General features: G+C 43.2%; 1 protein-coding gene across 1 annotated transcript in view; it reads left to right on the forward strand.

Moving 5' to 3' along the window:
- Positions 1–17,379, forward strand: part of LOC147701324 (putative methyltransferase DDB_G0268948) — a 349,449-nt gene extending 332,070 nt beyond the window's left edge. Inside the window, exon 6 of the mRNA XM_086930041.1 lies at positions 17,191–17,379. Coding sequence (XP_086786167.1) covers positions 17,191–17,314 — 124 coding nt within the window. The 3' untranslated portion in view covers positions 17,315–17,379. The remainder of the gene's footprint in view (positions 1–17,190) is intronic.
- The last annotated feature ends 8,690 nt before the right edge of the window (positions 17,380–26,069 follow it).

Below are 26,069 nucleotides of genomic sequence, written 5' to 3' on the forward strand. Positions count from 1 at the left end.
CAGAAATCATTCCAATGATAGATAAGATCAGCAACTTATGCAATAAGCGGAAGAGGTTCGAGCGTGGCAAATGCTTTAGTAAAATTGGTCGCCGAGAAAACCAGTGAAGTGTTAACTCTGGTTTCAGTATGTCCATGGGTGTGCCAGTAGCAGGTAAGATCTCCACCTCACTTTAAGAAAAAGTGAAACGAGTGAGAAGATTGCGGTAACGCAGTGAATTTATAGCTATAGGGGTAGTGTGCATGAACTTTCATCGTGAACTTCGTTCAGTTATCCATAGTAGAACACCGTAATACTAAATTGAAACAATCATACGGGATGGATTAATTATGATAGTATATAACTTCAAAATTGTGGGGTCAATGCACAGCCTTGAATTTTATGATTTTTATTCAGATTAATCAGGTTAAGGTGCTGCTGTCGGGTGACGCTTTCCGTCCCTGGCGTCCTTTATGTGATAACTAGAAGTGTGACCAATGGGTCATTGGTTACATCCCCAACAGGCACTCTGTGTTGGTTCCTCTTTGAATAAGGACTCCAATTCAATTTCTTTGTCAATGTTTTTATTACTTGAACTTCTTTCCTCTTATGATTATGTTCATCATGATTGTCCTTTAAGCATTTTTGTGAAAAACATTTTTCTTTTTTAAACACATTTCCTTTTTCGAAACAGATATATATCTATGAGCTCCAATGCATTTCAGGCACTTTCTGCCCTTCCTCAGGGAGCAGTGGCTGTTAAAAGATACAAATGTAATCATAATCACAACCCTTATTCTGTACACGTGCATCACTGTTATCAATTATTTGGGTTCACACCATGCGGGGATCTTAATAATGTGCCACTGTGTAAGTACGGAATAAATGTGTCGCTTTACACTTGTGTTGTAATAAAATTAATGAAAAAACGCACTTACATGTGAGAATACCAGCGGAGAATACCTTTTCGAATGAAGCGCTATTAAAGGTCAAGGTCAGTAACAAGAACTGAACACTGTACGCCATTTTACGTTTACGATGTTACGATGTTAAACCCCATGTGGACTCGCATAACTTTTTACATGCAGATTCGGGAGTCTAGACTGTTCTCGACTCACATGTAAGTGCGTTTTTTCATTAATTTTATTACAACACGGGTGTAAAGCGACACATTTAATTGATAACAGTGATGTTTTTCACAAAAATGCTTGAAGGACAATCATGATGAACATTATCATAAGAGGAAAGAAGTTCAAATAATAAAAACATTGACAAAGAAATTGAATTGGAGTCCTTATTCAAAAAGTAACCAACACAGAGTGCCTGTTGGGGATGTAACCAATGACCCATTGGTCACACTTCTAGTTATCACATAAAGGACGCCAGGGACGGAAAGCGTTACCCGACAGCAGCACCTTAACCTGATTAATCTGAATAAAAATCATAAAATTCAAGGCTGTGCATTGACCCCACAATTTTGAAGTTATATACTACCATTCCGCCACAGGTAACCAATAGCACACCACCCAATCCACAAAATATAACATGTCTTATGAGGAAATAGAAAAAAGCACAGATGCAAGAGCAAGTACTTTTGCCTTTAAGGAGGACGAAGCATCCAAAATATACGCTCTAATACGGGAGGAATTCACACAATCAACCACCAATAAGACCAAGGAACAACAATTAAAACAACTAATCTACTTATCAAAAAGGGAGGTGAATCAAAAACTGCACGCCAGCACACTAATACGGTACCACCGATCGCAACGAATTCCACGCGGCCTCTGCATAGCTTTAAAACCATCACTATGCAAGAACTCCAAAAACTTTCAGGATAGATGTTATGCGATCTTAAACAAATGCTCCCTGGACCTAATTCTATTAATCATTGAGGAACTATCTGGGATCTTGGAAGAACTAACGAAAGAAATAGCTAAGGTATCAACTGAATTAACCAGCATGATGACAACAGAGGAATGGTCTAAAACACTGGAAGAGATCAATGATCAAATAGCAAAACATTTCAGAGAAATAAACGAACAAAAAATCAGAAAGTTCAAAAGGGACACCTTGGATTATAAACTTGGGGAGGTGTACACGTGGGCAGAAGTGTACGCCCAAAGAAGAAGGAACAGGCCACATACACAATTCACAGACACATCATCGTCAGGAAGTGACAGTTCTAATAGACCCCAACAAGGAAGACCCCAGCAAGCAAGCACATCCCGAGCAACATCTAGAACTGAAGAAAGACAAACTACAACAGCAACGACCAGTGCTTTTTTAGAGGAAGGCCTACCACAAACCAAAGACCCAGGAGGGGAAAAAACAAAGGAAAAAGAACATCCAAACACCAGGAGCATGACAGCACCCAAAAAGGACAAGGAAAAGAAGAAGACAGAGGCCAAGAACAACTAGTAATTAATATATCAGACCACAACTTAACCCAACAAGAAAAAAACTTATTACAAAAAGGAACATCGTTCGTTCCTACAACCGACACTGACAAACTGGAACTTGAAGTAAGCTTCTTCAAACTAATGAGGAAAATGAGACTCAGACATTTTTTTGACAATATTCTACCAGAAAAAACAGAGGATGAGTCTGACCAATTGAGAGGACTAAGACCACCTAGCACATTCCAGGCACCAATCAGCCACAAGACTTTAGACCTATTCGAAAAAATGGTTAAACAAGATCTGAATAAAATAAGACCCAACAAAAAGAACAAAAAAAACATAACACGAAAAGACAGTGATACTCTAAGGAAATAGGCCAATAATGAAAAGATCACGTGTGTTAAAGCAGACAAGGGTGGCGCATTAGTCATCATGAATACATCAATGTATGAAAGGAAAATAATGGAACATCTATCAGACAATGACACCTACATGGTATTGGAGGATAACCCCACCAGTGAATTCTTGCAAGAATTAAAATTCATCATTGAGAAAGCAGCAGATGATGGCATAATCAATGAAAGAACAAAAAATGTTCTGACCAAACAAAACCCCAAAAGCCCATGTCTACATATGATCCCAAAAATTCACAAAAACCTTATGGACCCACCAATGAGACCAATAGTGTCAACCTGTGACAGCATACACGAACCAATAGGTCAGTTTCTTGACAAATACTTACAACCCATGGTCAAAAAACTACCGACTCACATTAAGGATACAACAGATTTTTTAAACAAACTTCAAACCATAACCAAAGATGAAAATCAAGAATTAGTCCTGTGCACAGCTGATGTAAAGGCATTATACACCTCTATTCCGCATGCCTCAGGTATAGAGGTGATTGAACAAGCATTGGTCCATTCAGATTTGAATCAGTCCTTACAAACTTTCCTTATGGAACTTATGTTATTTACACTGTACAGAAGTTACTTCAGATATGGCGACAGATGGTTCCAACAACTGGCTGGCACTTCAATGGGCAATTGTGCCACACCGGCATATGCTAATATTTTTATGGGACAATACGAACAACAACACATATTTTCAAATGAACTATGGAAAGAAAACACCAAGATGCTGACACGCTTCATAGATGATATTTTTATCATATGGAAGGGTTCCGAACAACAATTACAAGAGGCATTATCAGTGCTAAACACGCACGACGAACGCATCCAATTGACATGGGAGACCTCCAAACAGAGAGTGACGTTCCTAGATGTAGAAGTTCAACTTACTCCGGATGGATTTGTGACAGACATCTACCGAAAACCAACAGATCGTAACAACATGTTACATCATTCAAGTTTTCACCAAACATCATTGAAAGACCATCTTCCGTTATCTCAAATGGCTAGAGTAAAACGAATCACCTCGGATCCTCAGAAAGCGACATTAAGAATAAAAGAAATGGGGGAACGCTTTAAGGAGAGAGGGTACCCTGAGCTCACAATCAAAAATGCTGAAAAAAACATACTAACAAAAACAAGAGAAGAGTTACTCACTCCGAAAGTCAGAGCAGACAAACATAGGATTGTAGCAGTCTCTAAATTCTCCACCTCTAGTAGCCAGTTTAAAAAAACAATTGTCAAACATTGACCAATGTTAAATTTGGAACCCGACTTCAATAACATCTTCACATCATCCCCATTGTTCGCCTACACTAGGGGTAAGAATTTGGGAGAAATACTCAAGCAAAAAAAACCTGATTCAACACCACATAGAGGAACACAGCCGTGTTACAATTGCAGCAATTGCAACAATGTCATCACAGGCAACGTGATAACGCACCCCATGAGGGGACACAACATCAAACTAAGGGTCACAGCAACCTGTGACACCTCTAACGTTATTTATCTGTTAAAATGTCCTTGCGGAAAGGTGTACATTGGCAAAACAGAAAGAAAACTAAAGACACGCTTAGTAGAGCACAAATCAAACATTCGCACAAAGAACAGCAAATCTGCGGTCGCATTCCATTTCATGGAAGCCCATCACAACATCTCTCAATTAAAATTTCTGGTGTTGGAAACCATAGAAAAGAAAGAAGGAAGAGACAATAATCAATTCTTATTGCGAAGAGAAAACCACTGGATCCATAAGTTGGGATCCTTGAAACCGAATGGACTCAACGAACGGATTGAACTGTCTTGCTATTTGTAAATATGAGTAATTTAAAATGTCATGTAAATGTAAACACAACACGTCATAAATGATTCACACCTTGAAGTGGGCATCATTGCCCACAACATGGTCAAAACAGTGCACGATTGTGTGAACTCAACACAATATGTTAATATGTTATTAAGGATCACATATAAACTTTGTACACATGCTCCAGGGTACAACCATCTCGACACGGGAGAGAGCCCACTGACAGTTTTAACGTTCCTTCATTTTTGTTTATTTTTGTTTATTTCGGGAACCCCCCCCCCTTTTTCTAATATTACACTTTTTCTAATAATATATTTCTAATAATATATTCCTAACATAGTGTTTCCACGCATTTCGTTCTATTTAGCGTCTTCCTAATTCACACGCAGTCTTTCCTTTCAACCCTCGTAGCATAGTATGCTTTCACTATCTATTCCCGCGTCAGAGTGACACGGAAGTAACTTTGCAAACACCAGTCACATTACAGCGCAAGCACCGGGAGACGGCGTGATCCGTCGAGCTAAGCGGAGAATACCTTTTCGAATGAAGCGCTATTAAAGGTCAAGGTCAGTAACAAGAACTGAACACTGTACAGCATTTTACGTTTACGATGTTACGATGTTAAACCCCATGTTGACTCGCATAACTTTTTACATGCAGATTCGGGAGTCTAGACTGTTCTCGACTCACATGTAAGTGCGTTTTTTCATTAATTTTATTACAACATGGGTGTAAAGCGACACATTTATCCCGTACTTACACAGTGGCACATTATTAAGATCCCCGCATGGTGTGAACCCAAATAATTGATAACAGTGATGCACGTGTACAGAATAAGGGTTGTGATTATGATCACATTTGTATCTTTAACAGCCACTGCTCCCTGAGGAAGGGCAGAAAGTGCCCGAAATGCATTGGAGCTCATAGATATATATCTGTTTCGAAAAAGGAAATGTGTTTAAAAAAGAAAAATGTTTTTCACAAAAATGCTTGAAGGACAATCATGATGAACATAATCATAAGAGGAAAGAAGTTCAAGTAATAAAAACATTGACAAAGAAATTGAATTGGAGTCCTTATTCAAAGAGGAACCAACACAGAGTGCCTATTGGGGATGTAACCAATGACCCATTGGTCACACTTCTAGTTAATTATGATAGTGAAAGCTTTGAATATAAAGGAAACTTTCTAAATTGAAAAAGAAAGGTGATGTACAGTCACTTACGCATGTTAACGCGGTACTCGACGCGTGTGGTCATTCTTACGGAGTGTAGACGTAAGTGAGTAGTTTAACATGGGTTATTAGTGCGTGCATGAGACCGGAAGCATGCATGTGTAGTGCCTTGGTAATTGAATAAGTGTGTAGATAATGCATGAGTGATTAAATGACTGCCTGAGTAGTGGCTGGGTGATTGATGAGTGCCTGAGTAGTGCCTGGTTGGCTGTGAAAGTACATCCATTGCTTTTAGATACATAACAGTTGTGACTATAGGGCATATGAAGGTAATTTCCATTTTGCAATTCTCAAATAGCGATTTTTAAGAAATCGCTATTTGACAATAGCAAAATGGAATGTAGGTAATAATTCACAATTTTTTTGCGAATCTCTAACATTCCTTATTTGCGATTTGCAAATTGCGAATCGCAATTAAGGAATGAGTGTCCCATTCATTCCTATGGGCCAAAAGACCCATAGGAAAGAAAGGGGATGCCTTCTCAAATTGCGATTTTCTGTGAGAAAATCGCAATTTGAGAATCGCAATTCCAAGGGTGCCAGGGTGTCCGAAGGACACCTGTTGCACCCCTGGAATGTGCCTGTGAGTACATGTGGTGCACAGACATGATGTCTGTGCGCCACATGGCACTTTGAATTTTAAAAAAATGCATTTTTAAAGGAAATCGCAAAATACCATCTACTTGGAGTAGGTGGTATTTTGCGATTCCTTCAGCCAAAATCGCAATTTTTAAGGCACCCCTACATAGCATTTAAGGAATCGCAAAATTGCGATTCCTTAAATGCTATAAGCAAAATAAGGAATCGCAATTTTTGCGATCCCTTATTTTGCTAAGTGCCACCTACATACCAAAGGGGCGTTTGCGAATTGCAAACGCCTACCTACATATGCCCCTATATCTGTGACTCATTGTTTAAATCCTTCTGTCAGTCTCAACCTACCAAGGTAACAGGAGGGCTTGTTGGCCCCCAAGGACCCTCAGCAGCCAAGGGGACTTCATCCCCCCCATCAGCAGCTAGCCAGGAGGCACAATTGCAGAGTTTTGGAAAAAGGGGGGGTGGCCACCAAATACCTCCTAGCTATCCCACTGTGAGGAAGTTACTGATGAGGTGTTCTGTCCCCCCAAGGACCTTTCACAGTCACGCGGACTTCATCCCTCCACTAGCAATCCACCCAGAGGAGCATGTGCAGAGTGGTGGAGAAAGGGGGGCCATCCAGTGTCCAGTGTCCTTTTTCTTTTTTTCTAAATTATAAAGGAATGGGAGCTGTGTGCCCCCTTCCCTGGAATGATGTCAGTCCCGGGGACCCCATCAACCGGGGCCAAATATTTTTAAAATGAGAGGGGGCCATGTGGTCGACCTCCCCCGCTGATTACAGCCCCAGGGACCTCATTCCCCGGGCCTTGTTTTTTCTTTTATTAAACATTTTTTTTTATACAAGAAGGGTGGCCGCCGGGCTACCCTCCTGACCGATTTTAGCCCCGAGACCTCATCTTCCGGGGCATGGCCATGTACAGATAAAAATGGGGAGCTGCGTGGCTCCCCTTCCCTGGCCAAATTGGGCTCCCGGATCCCGATGCCCCAGGGCCTGCTTTTTTATTTTTATTTTTTCAAACATGACCCAATGGAGTTGGACGTGAACATTATCTATCAGTTCCTCCAGGTAAAGAAAAATACTCACTTACATTGTGCAACCATTCAATACATGTCCTACTGGACAAGCCCAGGCTGTCTCCCAGTTCACTGTGATTGTTACCATGATCATTGTCTGCTGAGTGACCCGGATTGAGGTGAACGCTGGTATTGGGACCCTGGTCGCGAACCTGGCCATTCACACCACTGGGTCTGTTGAACTTTGCCTGCCTCAATCCCCTGTCCCAGAGACCGAGATCGGGAGAGAGTCCAGCAGTCTGAAGCAGTGACGCCTGATCTGCCCTCGTACGCTCGAAGGCCAGGGATGATTGCGGAGAGCCCCAGGCTGTATGGGGCTTTTGCAACAGGGCCCAGACCGTGAACTCAATTTTTTCTGTGCCAGCTGGTCATCACTCTGTTATGGCGTCTGCGAGCGAAGGTTGGCGAGCAGGGACAAGCCAGCAATATCAGTCGAGCTCTATCCTGTGTTTGCTTCATCGAAAGATCCAGGACAGCGGGGACATTCTTTCAGATCGCCGTGGATGGTTTTAGCATCTGATCAGGGAGGCGCGCCCTGGCGCAAACGCGGATAGAGACGCTTATGGGATCCATTCTCATGAAGGATCAGCGTGTCCCCCCGCTAACATGATAGAGGCTTCAGGGCAACAATTAACTTTAATAAAGATACGTTCTGAGGCTCTATCCTGTGGACCGGATTTCCCCTCGCTTCATCGGAAGATCCAGGGCACTGGGGACATTCTCTCAGATCGCCGTGGAGGCTCGTGGAACCATCAGCATCTGATCAGGGAGGAGCGCCCTGATGCAAACGCGGTTAGAGACGCTTATGGGATCCATTCTCACGAAGCGCGTCCCACGGCCTACATGATAGCGGCTTCAAGGCAACAATTAACTTTAATAAAGATACGTTCTGAGGCTGAATACCCTCCTCTGCATGCCAACTATATAGATACGGGCAGATAGAACTTAGAAATCTTTATTATTTAAGCTGCAGTACCGGAGCCCCTCACAAAAAAATTCTGAGCATGCAGACTGAACATCAAACAACTTTCACTATATCCTGTTGCACATACTAGCTCCTTAAGGGCCCCTCTTTTACACGCACGCTAAAAGAAGCCCACCAGGGTATGCAACCTGGGTGCACTGGTCTGTTTACTGTGATCCGGTTCACACATTAAGGTGAGTCCATTTTGTTTTGCTCTGTTTCTCAAACAAGTAGTTGACTTTACATATTAAAAAAAATGGCAGCACTAGTTTTTTAACTAAAATGAAAGGTCTTAGCAGGACACACTCTCAGCTAGAAGTTAACATAGGACTACATCCTAAAATCTCTTTTAAAGGTCCACCATCAACACTGAAAAAGGGAAATAAGACTATACCCCTGGAGATTCTACTAATAGAAAGGGAGAGAGGACCTCCTCCAAGGAACCAACACTTGTAGTAAATAGGCGGCCATCTTGGACTGACTCACTCAAAACAGACCTCTTCCTTGATTCCTCAGCCAATGAACTCACAGGTGAGAGTTATCCCAATTCTACCCTTAATTCTCTTCACACTTCACAAGGCCCATTACCTCACGTACTCTCTGACCTTGTTTAGCCCCTCCTAAATAGTTTCATCTCTACGATGGAGCTCATGGGTTTACATACCTATTCCATTAAATACCCCCAACCTTTCAAAATAGAAGCCAAAGGCTTTAAACATAAGTTATTATGGAACAACTGATACAATACGCAATTAGTCCAAAGCGTGCCCATTGATCCCACCCCCAGACATACTAACCCTCAAAGTGATTGATATTATTTCTTATAAATAATAGCAACTGCTAAGATTTATGACAAAGGATCGCAATGCATTACCTAGAATGAGAGATAGTAAGCCAAGTTAATCCCACCCCTATAAATAGCAAGGACTACATACCACAAGGAGACCTACTATAAGTAATGTTGAGAGGACCTATACCAAGAAGCCATCACCTGGAATACACAGGGAAACCTATTATTCTTCATACTCTCCAAATATATCTCCTCCCACATTACCTCCTTCACAATCTGACCCCCTCACCTCTTCCCCCTATTTGCCTAACATTCCATACCTAGACTATGGAGTCCATGGGCCTACACACCTATTCCATTAAATACCCCTTTAGCCTCTCAAAAAAGGCAGCCAAAGGCTGCAAACACCGTCTACTAAAATTACAACCACAGACCCCAATCTCTGACCTCTATTTCTCAAACAACACAGGACACATAACGAATTACATTATCTTCTACACCAAAAGGAGAGCACAATGGCGGAAAGCCTGTCTTATCCTATTCTCAATTGCATCCACTAAGGAAACTGCACACAGTCTTAAATTAGCTATCATTCCCTCCCCGTTCTACAAAGCAACGGCTACAATTACCATTTATCAGATTCGGATCATCCTCATGCAGGTATCAGACCACAACCTGAATATACTTGACAGCATCTTTCCGACCATGAAAGCGAAGATGTCAAGCAAGATCCCATCCCACCTCCCCTACAAACCATTCGCCTAACCCTCTGACTGATTCCCTACCTGACTCCCCATCCAGACAGGTCCCCTCGGTACCCCACAGTTCATACATTTCCACCCTAGCCGAACTGACACCCCATCAAATGACATACATCTCCCTAATCCCTACCCCTCCCCCAGCACCTCCACAATTTCCACTATTCCAACTGTTAGATTTGGGGGTCTCTAGTTGGCATAGGTAGGTACCTGTGACAAATAGGGACGCTTGGGTCTAGTCAGGGTAAGGGGGTAAACTCTTAAAATACCCCCTGCTAACCCCCTTGGTAGCTCGGCACGAGCAGACAGGCTTATCTCAGAGGCAGTGTGTAAAGCATGTGTGAACACATACAGTAACCCAGTGACAACACTACAGATGGACACCACACAGTTGTTAAAAATAAGTATTCTTTCTATAGATTTAACACGACCACAAAAGACAAAAATCCACAATACTGTACTTAAAAAGGTAGAACAAGCTGAGTTCTCTTCAGATCTTTAAATGCGACACTTTGAGTCAATGTACCTTTGGATGCATAACGCTATACAACGAAAGTATTGCAGGGAAGGTGATGCGTCGGTTCCCGGCTCGCAGGAACGGTGATGAGTCGTTTTTTCTCTGCGCTTCCGTGGCATTGCGGCTAGCAACGCCGTGATTCGATGAAGATCCGGTGCGATGAAACGAAGATGGCGTCTTCTTCTTGATGTGGCATGCTTCTCCAATTTTGCGAGATGTCTCGACTCGATGCGACAGCTGCAGTGGCAACACCCTTGTTCAGTGATGCGACAACAGCGTCTTTAGCGGCAACACTCTTATTCCCTGATGCAAGGCGCTTCCGCTCGATGCGACAGCTGTAGCGGTAACACCTTTGTTCAGTGAGGTGATGACAGCGGCTCCCACGGTGGCACGCTTCTCCGTGGATGCGAGGCCCTTCTGGGGCGCAATGCGACAGCTGCAAAACCCTTGTTCAGGGATGCGACGGCAGCGACTCCGACACTCTTCTTCAATGTTGCAAGATGTTTCTTGTGATGCGGTGCAATGCAACAGCTACAGCAGTGACATCTTCGATGCGACGGCAGTGGCTGCAATGGCAAAACGCAGTCCCTCAGAAGACCCAAAACAGTTGCAGGCAATTCCAAAGAACTCTTGGGGAGCTGATGGTTGTCGTCTGTTGTCCCTGAGACTTCAGCAGGAGGCAAGCTTTTCCCCCAAGCCCTTGGAGATCTTTCACAAATTGAATAAAGCACACAAAGTTCCTATCTCCTTTCTTTGGCAGTCAGGCAACCACGGCAGGCCAATCTCCCAAGCAGCACATCAGCTTAGGAATAGTCTCTCCTCAGTTTCTTCTGGTTTCTCTCCTCAGCAAGGGTTTCTTCTTGTTGTCCAAACATTCTCTGGGGTTTGGGTCCCCTCTTTTATACACAGTTTCTCTTTGTTCTCTGAGGGCAGAGAGGCCTTTGCCTAGTCCAAACCAGTTCAGGTCAGTTCTGGAGCACTCTGTTGACATGACTCCTTCTTTCCTTTCAAAGTGCAGGGCAGAGACATCAGATGCACCACAGGAGGTGGAGCCAGCATTGTGGAGGGAAGGCACAAGAGCCCTATTCAGGTCCCAGGTGCAACTCCTCCCTCCCATCTAGATGCAGATTTCTCTATTCACCACTGGGCTGACTCACCCTGTCTCCTGGATTCCCCCAGCCCCTGTCAATCAAACTCCAGGCAAGGAATACACAACCTAGCAGAATCAGGCTTCGATAGTTAGACAAGAAAATGCCTACTTTCTAAAAGTGGTATTTTCAAACACAGAATGTTAAAACCAACTTCACTAAAAGATGCATTTTATCATTCTGAGTTCAGGCATACTGAACTCGAATTTCTACCTAGTTCCCTGAGTCAGTTAGGATCATAAGATGTAATAATCAAACTGCCCATTCTGGCCTATGGGGAATAGTTAGCCTTGCAATAGTAAAAAACTGTAATTCACTATTCGGACATGCCACACACAACGGGGCTTGTCCTACCTTATACTTACAATGAACCCTGCCCTTCGACCTAATATTGGGGTGTCTGATATGAAGAAAAGGGAAAGTTTAGGGACTGGCAAGTGGGTGCACTTGCCCAGTTAGCATGATAAGACCAGAATGCACACAGGCTCTGTGATGGCAGATCTGAGACACATTTTTACATGCTGCTTCTGTGGGTGGTACAACCAGTGCTGCAAGCCCACCAGCAGCATTTGGTTTACAAGTCCTGGGCACACTCAGTGCACTATACTAGGGTCTGACAAGTAAACCAAACCAGCCAATCATGGAATCACTAATTCATACATCAATTTACAATAGGGAGAGCATATGCACTTTAGCACTTATCAGCAGTGGTAAAGTGCCCAGGGTCATAAAACCAACAAAAACAGTTCAGACAAAATACAAGAGGAAATAAAAAAGTTCAGGGATGACCCTGCAAAAAGAGCCAAGTCCAACACCCACCTCGCCTCCAACTCGCACCACCTCGCCCCCAGCCTTCCCACACCCCCCTCATCCTCCAACACCACTCCCCATCTCTACAACCATTCCTTTGCCCACCCTTTAGTTTTCACACCCCTCCCAACCTCCCGCGCCACCCCCAGTAACGCCATTGCGGATTGTGCTTCAATCGCTCCTTACACACTTACTCCCGATCAGTCTGCAGTCCCACCCTCTCCCTGCACTACGAATCGCACTGTCCCTCCTCCTCCTCGAGTTCACACCAATACCCCCTCATGTACCCTCTTTACTCTCCTCTTTCCAGTAACCACCAATCTATAAGAATGCCACACAACAAATCAGTTCTTCCTAAAACATACATCAATATCTCCTAATGTCCCCTCTCCACTCCTCCCTTCCCCACGGACCTCCACACTATAAAACCGCCATCCGTCGAACCAGTTCACGTCACGCCCCGGAATAGCACACAAGTAATAACCCCTCCTCACTTAACCACAGCCCAGGCTATCAATATGATAACTCCTACACCTGACCCTAGACTCGATGAGATACTATTATCCTTACAACAAATAAAAGAGGACATCCAAACTCTTCATAACCTTATCCGGCAACAACCCAAGCCACAAGCGAAACCCATTCATCTTCCAGGCACTAGCCCCCGCCTCAAATCCCCAAAAGTAAAACAGTGCCTTACCCCAATGCCTCATCACGTCCAATCAGGAAAAAAAATGTATCACCGAATGAGCTTACTTCCCTACTTCATTCCTACGAACCTACCTCCCCACCCTCTAAACCTGCACAAACGGATGGCACACAGAAACTGTCCTTAATCCAACCCATCCATTCCAATGCATCTAGAATTACAAGCGCACTCCCAGAGGTATTGTTGAAAATAACCTCAAGAGAGTTCTCATCTCCTACGACCAGAACACCACTCTGACCATGACCCAGCTAAAATGTATCCTACTAAACTGTAGATCAGCAGCACGTCATGCCGCTGATATAGCTGACCTCATTATAACCAATGAACCCGACTTTATCATTTTAACTGAAACTTGGCTAAACGAATCATCCACACCCATCTTAGACATTTTAGTTCCCCAAACTATTACATCACAAAACTAGATGGAGTTGATAGGCTAGGGAGTGGCATTGCCTGCATTCATAGGAACAACCTCTCTGTGAACCCCACCAACTCCCTGGTATTCTCTTCCTGTTCATACCTTTGCTTAAACATCACAAGCAATAACAAACCAATATGCTCACTTCATTCATTCTACAATCCTCCTGGTAACAACCTTACCTTCATCGAACAAATAATGGACATTCTAGCCATAAATGTAGGTCAATGGAACACTCAAATCGTCTTGGGGGACTTCAACCTCCACTGGAATGATCTTAAAGTCCCAGAGGTCAATAGCCTCAAAGCTTTCCTGTCCAACCTCAACTTGTCCCAAATCTGTGACAGTCCCACCCATGATAAAGGCTTAACCCTTGATCTAGTAATTTCCAAAGCAGACTCTACTCATTTGGAATCGATTCTCCCTTGCGACTGGTCTGACCATCACATAATCACTTTCCATGTCAAGGAAGTAGTTAAACTACTCTCTGTCCAACCCATGAGAACGAAAATGTGGAAGAGGAACCTAGAAAACCTCAATCCTGCTGCACTTGCAACCGCTAGTCACATCCGCGTGCCCCCACCAGATGGACTAAAGGATGTGCAGGTTATGACCATTCACTACTTCCTCTCTATGAACAGGGTACTTGACAACATAGCACCTCTACAATTGAAAATTGTCTCCACAAAAGATTCAAACCCCTGATATGATGGTAGGATAAATGAAGACAGAAGATCACTGCGAGCTTTTGAAAGACAATGGAGAGCCGCTCCATCCGCTGCCCACCTCAAATTACTAAGAAGCACCAGAAACTCCTATTACAGAAAGATAAGACGTTCAAAAGCTGATTTCATATGTAAACAACAGACCAAGCTAAGAATCGCCCAAAAAACTATTCGAAATAATCAAAGCTCAAGCTAAGGGTGTCTACCACTCCCCCCAAGCTTATCCGGAAACACTCCCCAATTGCGAGGAACTTGTCTCATTTTTCACAACAAAGACTGAAAACTTAAAGACAGACCTACTTAATGACCTACTGTCCAATAACTACCCACACATGAACTCCTCGCTGACCCCACCAATGACCTTGCTTAACTGCTCTGCAAAGCTCGACCTCAAGAACAACACCTCCTGGACCACCTTCAACTTCTACAGTGTAGAAACTATCTTTTTTTTAATAATTATTTTTATTGAAACAAACATCGGTTGATATAAATATTACAGAGGGCACATACCTTGAAAATTATAGTGACATACGGAGGAAGAAAATCATGTTTCAAACTGAAAGGTGAACATCACTGGGTAAGAGGTACATATAGTTCTGAACAATCTGGTGGTGTACAGATGTCTCCTCTATATTTATTCCAAGGGCCTCAAACACGCGCCCATTTTTTGCGGCAACCCCTAGCGACATACATCGTCTTTAAGTAAACATACACCAGTTGAGATCTCTCTCCAAATTCTCCAACGTAGGTGGTTTGGTGACTTCCCACAATTGCAGGATGTTTCATTTGGCAATCATAAATCCCAGGGTGGCCCATTGTGTCTGGTCAGTGTTGAGATCTGTTGGTTCTCATATATTACAAAGAAACTATCTTAAACATGCTCATGGCTTTGAATCCCTCCAATCATTTTACTGACCCTCTCCAAGCAACCCACTTAAAGACCTTCTTTCCACTGCTAGTGCCCCTATGGACCAGGTTTATAAATACCTCGCTTCTGCAATGAACCATTCCAGACATTCTCAAAGCTGGTCCCCCATCCTAAAGTGTAAACAGACCCATCAGATGTGAATAACTATCACTCAGTATCCAACATCTCGACCCTGGCCAAACTACTCGAAATATGTGTCCACATGCAGCTTAGTAACCACATTGACCACTTCAACCTGCTTGACCAATTCCAATCTGGCTTTCGATCAGGGCAAAGTACTGAATGAGCCAGGACACACATAATAGATGATGCACTACAAATACTGGATCAAAGCATAGCCTGTTTGTTAATACTACTTGCTTTATCATCAGCCTTCGATACAGTCAAACACGACAACCTACTAGACTTCTTGAAACATAGAATGGGTTTATCTGAAATGGTGTTTAACTGGTTCACTTCCTTCCTCCAAAACAGAACACAAAGATTCAAGATCCACCAATCTCTATTTAACCTCACCGAGTCACCTTGGGAGTACCCCAGGGATCTCCCCTCTTCCCAACACTCTTCAATCTGTTTATGGAACCACTCACTGAGCTTCTCAATTCCTCAGAAATCCAATTTCACCTGTACGTGGACAACACACAACTCTACATTAAGGTCCAATCTCTTGAAGACATCAAGTCCCTTAACTCAACACTCCAAAAGACACAATCCTGGCTGGCAAAGAACCATTTAAAACTAAACACACTAAAAACAGAATTCCTCTTAATCGCTCCACCCAACCAATCATCCATCATCCGCAAGTGGATGAAGCACCTAGCTGCACTCGACGGTCAACCTCTTATCATTGATTCCGCTAAATCTCTAGGAATAACTCTGGACAATAAGCTAAGTATGCAGAAACACATCAGTGCTGCAACTAAAGGAGCTAATTTTCAGATGAACACCCTGGGAAAAATGAAACTTTTCCTACCCACAAATGACATTAAACAGGCAGTTTAAACTTTAGTAATTCCAAGAGTGGACTATGGGAGTGTCCCTCTCTGCGGCCTTTCCAGATCAACGACCGCTCCGCTAAGAGCCTCAAGCAATACAGCTGCTAGACTCATCACAGGCTTCCAAAGAAACTGCCACATTTCCCGGACCTTTGTTCCCTCAACTGATTACCGTTTGAAGACACAATCAATTTGAAAATCGCCTGTATGACGCACAAGGCATTGCACCACAAAACCCTGAGATACCTCGCGGAGAAACTACTAGTATCGGGTGGTAACAGATCTATTAGGAGTTCTGATAACCTTCTACTCAAACCACAATGTTTCTCCAAGAAAAAAACATACAATCGTACCTTCTCAGGAATGGCCCCCAAGATTTGGAACGCCTTGCCCCCAGAAAAGAGACTCAATCCTACCACTGATTTCTTTAAAAAAGAAGTGAAAGCCATTCTCTTGTCCAAATGTACCTGAACTTTCTATTCGCTCTTGTAGATATGTGCTAGTCTCTAATAGTTACCAGTAATGTATTTGCATAATTCATTTTATTTATATGTATATGTCATTCACCTGTATTTACCCTGTGAAGCGCTCTGATACCCGCAAGGGTCTTGTTCGCGCTATACAAAACCGTCAAAAAAAAAATGGATACAATTTTTTAAAAGTTTTACTTTGTGTGAGAAGTATTTTCTTTTCTAATTAAATCACTCACTTGGTGCCAATTTTTTAATGGATATCCAACGTTTTACTAAGTTTGAGTCTCTACCCCGCACAACCTCTCTAAGTAAGCCTTGGATTGTTCTAAATCACTGCCCTGAACATATCATGTTCATGCCCTATGTGTAACGTCTATCCACATTCCCCATAACCAATGACCTATGTAATCACTAAGATGACGATGAACTTACTTTGCCTTTACTCTTTCCAGGATTATGAAGATCATGGGAGTGTCTTCTCCAGACACAGAGTTGGAGATGCGCAACTACTATTGCTGTGTGTTGGCCTGCAAGTCAGCCTCATATCCAGAGGGACGAGGCAACCATCCTTTCTGAAGTGCACTGAAAATGTCTATGAGAATAAATAACACCCTTTAGTAAAGATTACTTTCTATACATTGAAAAGAAATGTCTGTTGTGCTTCCAATTATGAAATGTTCTTATTTGTGGTGTCCTTTTATAACGACTGCAGGATGAGCTTACACTTAAAGAGGGCAAAAGCAGAGTTCCCTCATCTTTATAGTGAATCCAAAATTAGATACAATATCTTGATTTTAGTGTGACCAGTGCACTGCGATTGCAGCACCCTTGGAAACTTCACAACTTTAAGGAGCTCAAAAAGTAGCTCAAGATGTAGGTTTTTGCAAAAATGATGCCATAACCTATGCAAAGCAACTGGCTATTGCTCCCATAGCAAAGGTTGGAAAGGCACTCAGCACTTAAATGATAACAGGGATTTATCTGCTGGATTTCGCCAAGAAAATAAGAATAATACTTATGTAAAAATATGGAATGTCTGGCCCTTACCCCAAGCACCATGGGCTAATTTAAGACAGCAATGCATTATAAACTTGTCCATCTGTAAGAATAAAACAGTTTTATCTACCCCAGGACAGCTTCTCTACCCTATTATTATTAGCCTGTCCTGAATTTACCCCTTTTTAATACATTTGAGTTCTATGAACTCCCCAAACGATACATCTATTGCTCTTCAAGGAATTATCTTGATGTACCCACATTTTGGGGATGTCATCTGGGCCTTTTGCCCTCGTACTTCCTGATTCCAAAATCCTATTGTTTCTAGGATTAACTAGTTTCACCTAAAGGTGACACATGAACATGTAACTCTGTCCAGTAGACAATTCCAAACAATCCCCTGTTATTTTTTTTTATGGATATGGATCCTTAAAACAGTATCTCCCTTGTTTTTGCGAGAATGATCACAGCCATAGGAAGAAGCTGAAACGGAAGTCAGACTCTTCAGTCATCCTGCCACTCAGGTTATAGTTTTATGGTAGTCAACACTGTTTTATCATGAAATGTTAAGTGAATGATGGAAGATAACGGTTGCCCACTGAGAAACAAAAAACACTGCCCAGCTGTCACTTTATTTTGATTCGCAGCTCACCTTATCTTTAGGTTCCCTTGAGAGATGAATACACAATATTTTCTACCAGAACAAGCCCATGGATATTGTTTCTGCAAGTTGTCAGGGAGATTGTATCCAAACACCAAGACCTGGTCTCAGAGGCACCTATTTTCGGATTATTACCTAGCAAACGTGCGCAAAACACTGTAGTTTCCTACAATATGTTTACTCTCCTATTTCTAACTTGTGAGGTAGTAGCAACACGTTTTTTCGCATATAAGAAAGAACAATTTTCAAAAAGACAGTCCACCAAAACGGTAAATGCTGATGTCTTCTCAACTGAATTCCCAAAACATTCAGCCCCTAAATGAACTCCTGAATCAAGCACAAATCTTGTGAAAAGAAGCTGCCACAGGAGGTCCCGTGGCAGCTTGGAAACACAACGAGGTACAGATGGACAGAAAGGGGCCTCCTTCCCTGAGCTGCCTCCCAGGTTGAGGTGAGGCATATTATCCTACTATTGAGGATAGTACCAGTAAACACCTGACATCACTACGCAGGTTTACTGGTGTTGTATCTTTTATTAATATATTTTTTTCACTTTGCATGATATCAGCAGCAGCATTAGTAAATATTCTTCCTGCTCTTGAAGAAAACCACTGATACAGATCACTGATCACTGATCAAATAGGCTGAAACATGTCGACCCGTTTATAGAGTAGTTATATATCCAAACTACTCTTTGCACTACTTTTTAATCCTGCCAGTGAGAGCATTTCAATAAAGACAGCTTGTGCATATTGCTACGCAGTTTGAACTCACCACTTGCTTATTATTTTTCCTTTATGTTGCTCTGCACCCTCACTACACCAATTTTAGCATCCTAGCCCCATGATTGAACATCTATGAAAACATCTCTGAGCTCCTTCCTCACAGTGAGGAAGTTGTAGCTTCCAGTAGGACTAGGATTTCCTACTGGTAGGAGGAACTCATATGATGAAGCATGTCACCCTTGGGTGAGTGAGGGTTCTAGTCCTAAAGGGATGATTCCCCGACCTCTTTTGATAGTATTCATTATAATTTTGAGAGAGTTCACATAAGGGATTGCACGTCCAGTTACATGATATAAAAATTTGGGGCCAGATGTAGGTAAATGAGATTTACCGATTTTTAATTACCGAATTTTACCGATTCGGTAATTAAAAATCGGTAAATCTGAGGGGTGGATATGTAGGAACATCCAGATGTTCCTTTTACCGAATCGGTAAATATCTGTATTTACTGATTCCGTAAATACCGACCGGTAATGCCACATTCATTCCTATGGGCTTTGAAGCCCATAGGAATGAATGGGGCATTACCGGTCGGTATTTACCGAATCGGTAAATACCGATTCTGACAAGGGTGCAGGGGGTGTCACTTTGACACCCTCTAGCACCCCCAAAAAAGGTTCGGGGGCCATGTGGCAGGCATACCTGCCCTAAGGGCAGGTCTGCCTGTCATATGGCACAGGTGTGCATGCACACATGTGCATGCACACCAGAATCGGTATTTTACCATCAAATAGTATTTGATGGTAAAATACCGATTCTGTAATGCTTGTGGGACTCAGAAGAGTCCCACCTTCATATCAATTTAACCGAATCGGAAAAAATACCGATTCGGTATTTTACAGAATCGGTAAATTTACCGATCGGTAAATTTACCGATTCTGTAAAATACAGGGCCCTACATCTCAAATTGCATTTACCGGTCGGTAACGGCCGAATTCGGCCGTTACCGACCGTTAAATGCCTACCTACATCTGGCCCTTGGTGCTTAATATCCAGACCGAGGTGGCATTGTGTTACTGTCAAGCAGATCATACCTGCATGGGGTCAGGGAGATTGTCCATATATGGTGTCACAGAGATTATACTTGCATGGTGTCAGGGAGATTCTACCTGTATAGTCAGGGAGATTGTATCTGCATGGTGTCACAGAGATTGCACATGTATGGCATCAGGGAGATTGTACCTGTATGGTGTTAGGGAGATTGTACCTGGCTCTTTTCCTCTTAGTTTCGGTCCCTATCAGGTTTCTCTCATCTCTGTTTCTTATTTTATTTCCCCTGTTGTGTTATGAGATTTGTGTGCAATCCAAAGCGTCGGGACACTCTTCTGAGTAGCCGCACGCTATACAAAACCCCTGCATAACATAACATAACATAACATAACATAACCTGCATGGTATCAGGGAGATTGTACCTGCATGGTGTTAGGGAGATTATACCTGCAGGGTATCAGGACATTGTACCTGCAAGGTATTGTGGAGATTGTACCTGTATGGTGTCACAGAGATTGCACTTGTATGGAGTCAGGGAGATTGTACCTGCATGGTGTCAGTGAGATTGTACCCACATGGTGTCAGGGATATTGTACCTGCAAGGAGTCAGAGAAATTGTACCTGCATGGTGTCAGGGAGATTGTACCTGCATGGTGTCAGGGAGATTGTACCTGCATGGTGTTAGGGAGATTGTACCTGCAGGGTATCAGGGAGATTGTACCCTGAAGGTATTGTGGAGATTGTACCTGCATGGTGTCAGGGAGATTGTACCTATGTGGTGTCAATGATATTGTACCTGCATGGAGTCAGGGAGATTGTACCTGCATAGTGTGAGGGAGATTGTACCTGCAAGGTATTGTGGATATTGTTCCTGCCTGGTGTCATGGAGATTGCACATGCATAGTGTTGGGGAGATTGCATCTGGATGGTGTCAGGGAGATTGTACATGTATGGTGTTGGGGAGACTGTGCCTGCATGGTTTCCAGGAGATTGTAACTGCATGGTGTCAGGGAGATTGTTCCTGCATGGTGTCAGAGAGATTGTACCTGGATGGTGTCATGGAGATTGTACCTGCATGGTGTCAGGGAGATTGTCCGTCAACAAAGGGAGAGACAGGGTTCAAGGGCACTCTTAGTCCCCAATCAGTAAGTACATAAACAAAGGAAGAGTGTCCCTCAGTATGGCGTTTTATATAGTGGAGATAGCACGTAATAATATGAGGCCAGCTGTGGTTGGTCAAAGGACTGGACCACCTTTCAAGAAAAAATACATGATTTTTTCAGGAAACCCTCACTCACCCTAGTGGTGACATGCTTCATCATCGGGTCCACTGGGGAGATCGAGTACCTCCCCAGTGTGCTACGACGCCAGGAGACTGCGGAGCAGGTTTTGTGAGAGTGAAGAGTGAAAAAAAGTGTAGTTAAAAATGTCAGAGGTTGTCCCAAAAAATCATTTATTCACTGGTCAACTTGACATAATAAAATTAAAGACTATGTGCAGGGAAACTATCCAAAAGAAATACTGGTGTTTCCCTGTTAGGGGAAGGTCAACATGTTTCTGCCCTTTAAGTGTGTGAATTTACAGGGCTTTCGTCAGGACCAGTAAGCGAGTGTTACCTCAGCAGGTATAGGCGCGCTAAGGCCTACCCTGCCGTAGGCAGTGAAAGTTAAAAAGTAGCACTATGTGTAAAAAGAGGTGCGTTTAAAAGTACAAACCAAAAGGCTGGGGGATTTGCCTCTATTGCGAGGAGCCCAGAAGTTTGTACTCAATGTGAACCACGCCCCATAGATTCAGGGGGGGGGTGGGAGCGACAATGGCACACCGCCCGCAACGCTCGGCACCCACTCGGCACCTAGCTGTCCCCCGCTGGATCTCGTGAATCTATGGGGCGTGGTTCACATTGAGTACAAACTTCTGGGCTCCTCGCAATAGAGGTAAATCCCCCAGCCTTTTGGTTTGTACTTTTAAACGCACCTCTTTTTACACATAGTGCTACTTTTTAACTTTCACTGCCTACGGCAGGGTAGGCCTTAGCGCGCCTATACCTGCTGAGGTAACACTCGCTTACTGGTCCTGACGAAAGCCCTGTAAATTCACACACTTAAAGGGCAGAAACATGTTGACCTTCCCCTAACAGGGAAACACCAGTATTTCTTTTGGATAGTTTCCCTGCACATAGTCTTTAATTTTATTATGTCAAGTTGACCAGTGAATAAATGATTTTTTGGGACAACCTCTGACATTTTTAACTACACTTTTTTTCACTCTTCACTCTCACAAAACCTGCTCCGCAGTCTCCTGGCGTCGTAGCACACTGGGGAGGTACTCGATCTCCCCAGTGGACCCGATGATGAAGCATGTCACCACTAGGGTGAGTGAGGGTTTCCTGAAAAAATCATGTATTTTTTCTTGAAAGGTGGTCCAGTCCTTTGACCAACCACAGCTGGCCTCATATTCTTACGTGCTATCTCCACTATATAAAACGCCATACTGACGGACACTCTTCCTTTGTCAGGGAGATTGTACCTGCAAGGTGTCGGGAGATTATACCATTATGGTGTCTGGGAGATTGCATCTAAATAGTGTCAGGGAGATTGCACCTTCATGGTGTAGGGGAGAATGCACCTGCAAGGAGTCGGAACGATTGTATCTGCAAGGTGTCAGTGAGATTGTACCTGCATGGTGTCAGGGATTTTGGATCTGCAATGTGTCAGGGAGATTGTACCTGCATGTTGTAATGGAGATGGTACCTGCATGGTATCAGGGAGATTGTACCTGCATGTTGTCAGGTATATTGTACCTGCATGTTGTTAGGGAGATTGTACCTGCAAGGTATCAGGGAGATTATACCTGCAAGGTGTGGGGAAGATTGCACTTGCATGGTGTCAGGGAGATTGTATCTGCAAGAAGTTAGAGAGATTGTAGATGCAAGGTGTCAGGGAGTTTGTGCCTGCATGGTGTCGGGGAGATTGTATCTGCAAGGTGTCGGGGAGAGTTTACCTGCATGTTGGAATGGAGAATCAACTGCTCTGAAGTAACCAAAAAAAGACATGTAAACACTTAACGAATAAACAAATAAAGAAATAAACATAAGCACAGACCTGTATGGACTCTGCTTTCTAATAGGAAGCTGTGTTCAGCTTCTTTCCCTAAAGCTAGAGTTAATCCAAATAATCAAACTCTTCTTGCTTGCACTGTTGCTGACCATGGCAATATGAAAGACCCAGTCAGCCCAAGGATTCCAGTAATGTGAATAAATATGCCAATATTGCATCCTTTACTCTGACTCTAAAGCTGAGGAGAACAGCCTTGCAAGCACACTCCCTCTGTGCGCCAATGTTTGCTCTCTCTTTGTTCAGGAGTGTCAGAATCCACACCCCTCCCGATCCCTTTCCCAGAGCACAAAAGCCTGAAGCCAACGCAATGTGAATAGAGGCCCTTGGTCAGCTTTAATGAACTGGGTAGGAGAAGAAATACCTATCAGCCATTCTTAAGATCCTTTGATCCTGCCTGCTAGCCAGATCCAGTAAGCCTGAAACAGTCTTTCTGGTTCTAGCAATTTCGCTTGGTATGCGGACACACCACAATTGTTCCCACAGGTCAAAATGTACTGACCCCTTTAAGTACTAAGTAATGTCTCCTTTGGACTTAGAGCCATTGAACAGAAGTCAATAAGACTTCTGAGTCACAAGATATCCTCTTTTCAGTATAACAACAAACATAGGGCCATATTATCAAGAAAGGTCGATACATTATCGCCGCTTTTATCGGCAGGAACCTGCCGCTAAAGCGGCGATAATGGGCTTGATATTATGCCCTTGTGAATTCCCATAGAAGCCCAGGTTAACACCTGAACCTGGGCTTCTATGGGAATTGGCGTCATTGAGTTTAAGCATGTGAGGCGCATTTATTGGTGTGGTAGGAAGCTAAGACGGCGGGTGGGGTGAGTAGCAACGAAGAGAGAGTTGAGAGTTGCAGACAGACATAGCAATATTTTTAGGCTCCTGTGTTTTGCTGCTTACACGACAGACAGAAGTCAGTGTGTGCGGTAACGCCCTGCGCTGCTGACTTCAGAGCGGTTGGAGCCAGGTTAGAGTCTCTGCATCAATATTGTGTGATTCTGGGAAAATCACTTAATTTCCCCATGCCTACAATTTAGCGCCTGGAGTTCCTTCCGGGTGCATTGCTGCGCTTTACAAATCCTGGTTTTATTTATAGATTGCTCTGGAGGGAGAAGTATACAATGGCTCTGAAAGCTATTTCCCTCCTCTCTCCCTCTGCCCCTAGCAACAGTGCACTGTCAACGTACCTGAAGCCTCGACTCTCGTGCCAGCTAGACATGTTCCCCAAACTACTGCAGGCTATTGATCTATGCCCTCCAATTACTGTCATGTTACCAGCCCACGTGAACCAAACTTCCTGGGACAACAAGCTGCACACATTATCCCTGTACATGAAGTTCAACTTTCTATCTGCCAATTTGTCACAAGCCCTCACGTTGGTCCCGGTGGTCTCACTACCACCACTCTCACCATGGGCTCCGAGCACCTCATTACATTATGTGTCACAAACTCTGCAACCCTCACACTGCCTAATAAACAATCAGGCAGTGCCCGAAGGGATGGTCTAATAGGTCAGTGTGTCGTACTTTTTTATTTGGCTTTTTATGGGCCTGTTGTATAGTATGCTCTGCCTGTTTTTACAGTTCATTAACCTGATATTAAAACAAACATTGCCTGCATGTTACACTGATGTTTGATTCTCACATCATTCTTACAAGGTAGCTTCATACCTCATTGGGTGCCCTGCAGCAGTAGTTTACCACAACCTTTGATGTATTAAATGGCCAATATAATGTAAAGGATAATGTCCTGCATGGCTAAACACTTAGAAGGTCCCAAAGGCGAGACCTATTGGCTATGCCAATGCTTGTTTCCAATTTCACATGTTACACTAATGACCAGCAAAAATGCAGCAGCTGCTGGATCCTCTTTCAATATATCTGTAATCAACAGAAAATCAGAAATGGGGAAGTTCACACAAAGCTTCAGAGTAAGATAAAAAAAAACGTTATCATTTGAGATCCCTGGACTTCCATGATCAACGCCATTTCTGTATAGGGTCTTCCAAACTATTTGTTATGGAAAGCAAATGGATTTGTAACTTTGTTGGCAAGCTCTGATCTTCTGTTCCAGTCATTTCAAGCCAGGATCAAATTACTGTGCCTTCAGGAAAACCCATAAACTGCTACCTTTCCAGGCGTTCCTCCTCCACATTCCTTTTTCTGTGATGGTGTGTGGTTCCTAAGCTGCTGCACAACATATGAACTTTGGGAAGAAAGCATCTTAAAGCAATACACAAGTGCCCCAAACTCAAACCAACAACCATCTGGAATATGTAATGAGCAACCGTTTTTCAGTAGAAATGTATTCAGTAGTCACAAATGCCAAGTTCCGTTTGACAATATTGCGCTTGATAGACAACATACAATGGTAAAAATGTCTCTTTTAAAAACGACTCTGAATGCCACAAACAGAAATGCACCCCGTTGCACTACCACAACCCAGAAAGGAACGCCTCCTCCATTTACTCACCCCAACTCACCAATTCGTATTGAATACTCCTAATGCACCTTCATCCCTCACTACTCAAATCTTCCATCCATCTTTTACAATGTCACAACCAATAAAGGTAATTAAAATTACCCTAAAGGTAATTTTCTGGCATCACAGCTCTCCCACATTAAACCTCTTCTACAGTGGCGGCCGGTAGGTGGGCGGTTACCTGGGGGCGGGGCAGAGGGTCGAATGACGCAAATAAACAAAAAACAACTTACTTGTCGCATCACCGGATCACACTCTGGCCAATCCTCAATCTGCTCTCATGCTGCTGGTTGCAG

The sequence above is a fragment of the Lissotriton vulgaris genome, chromosome 7 (assembly GCF_964263255.1).
Source record: "Lissotriton vulgaris chromosome 7, aLisVul1.2, whole genome shotgun sequence".
NCBI lineage: Eukaryota > Metazoa > Chordata > Amphibia > Caudata > Salamandridae > Lissotriton > Lissotriton vulgaris.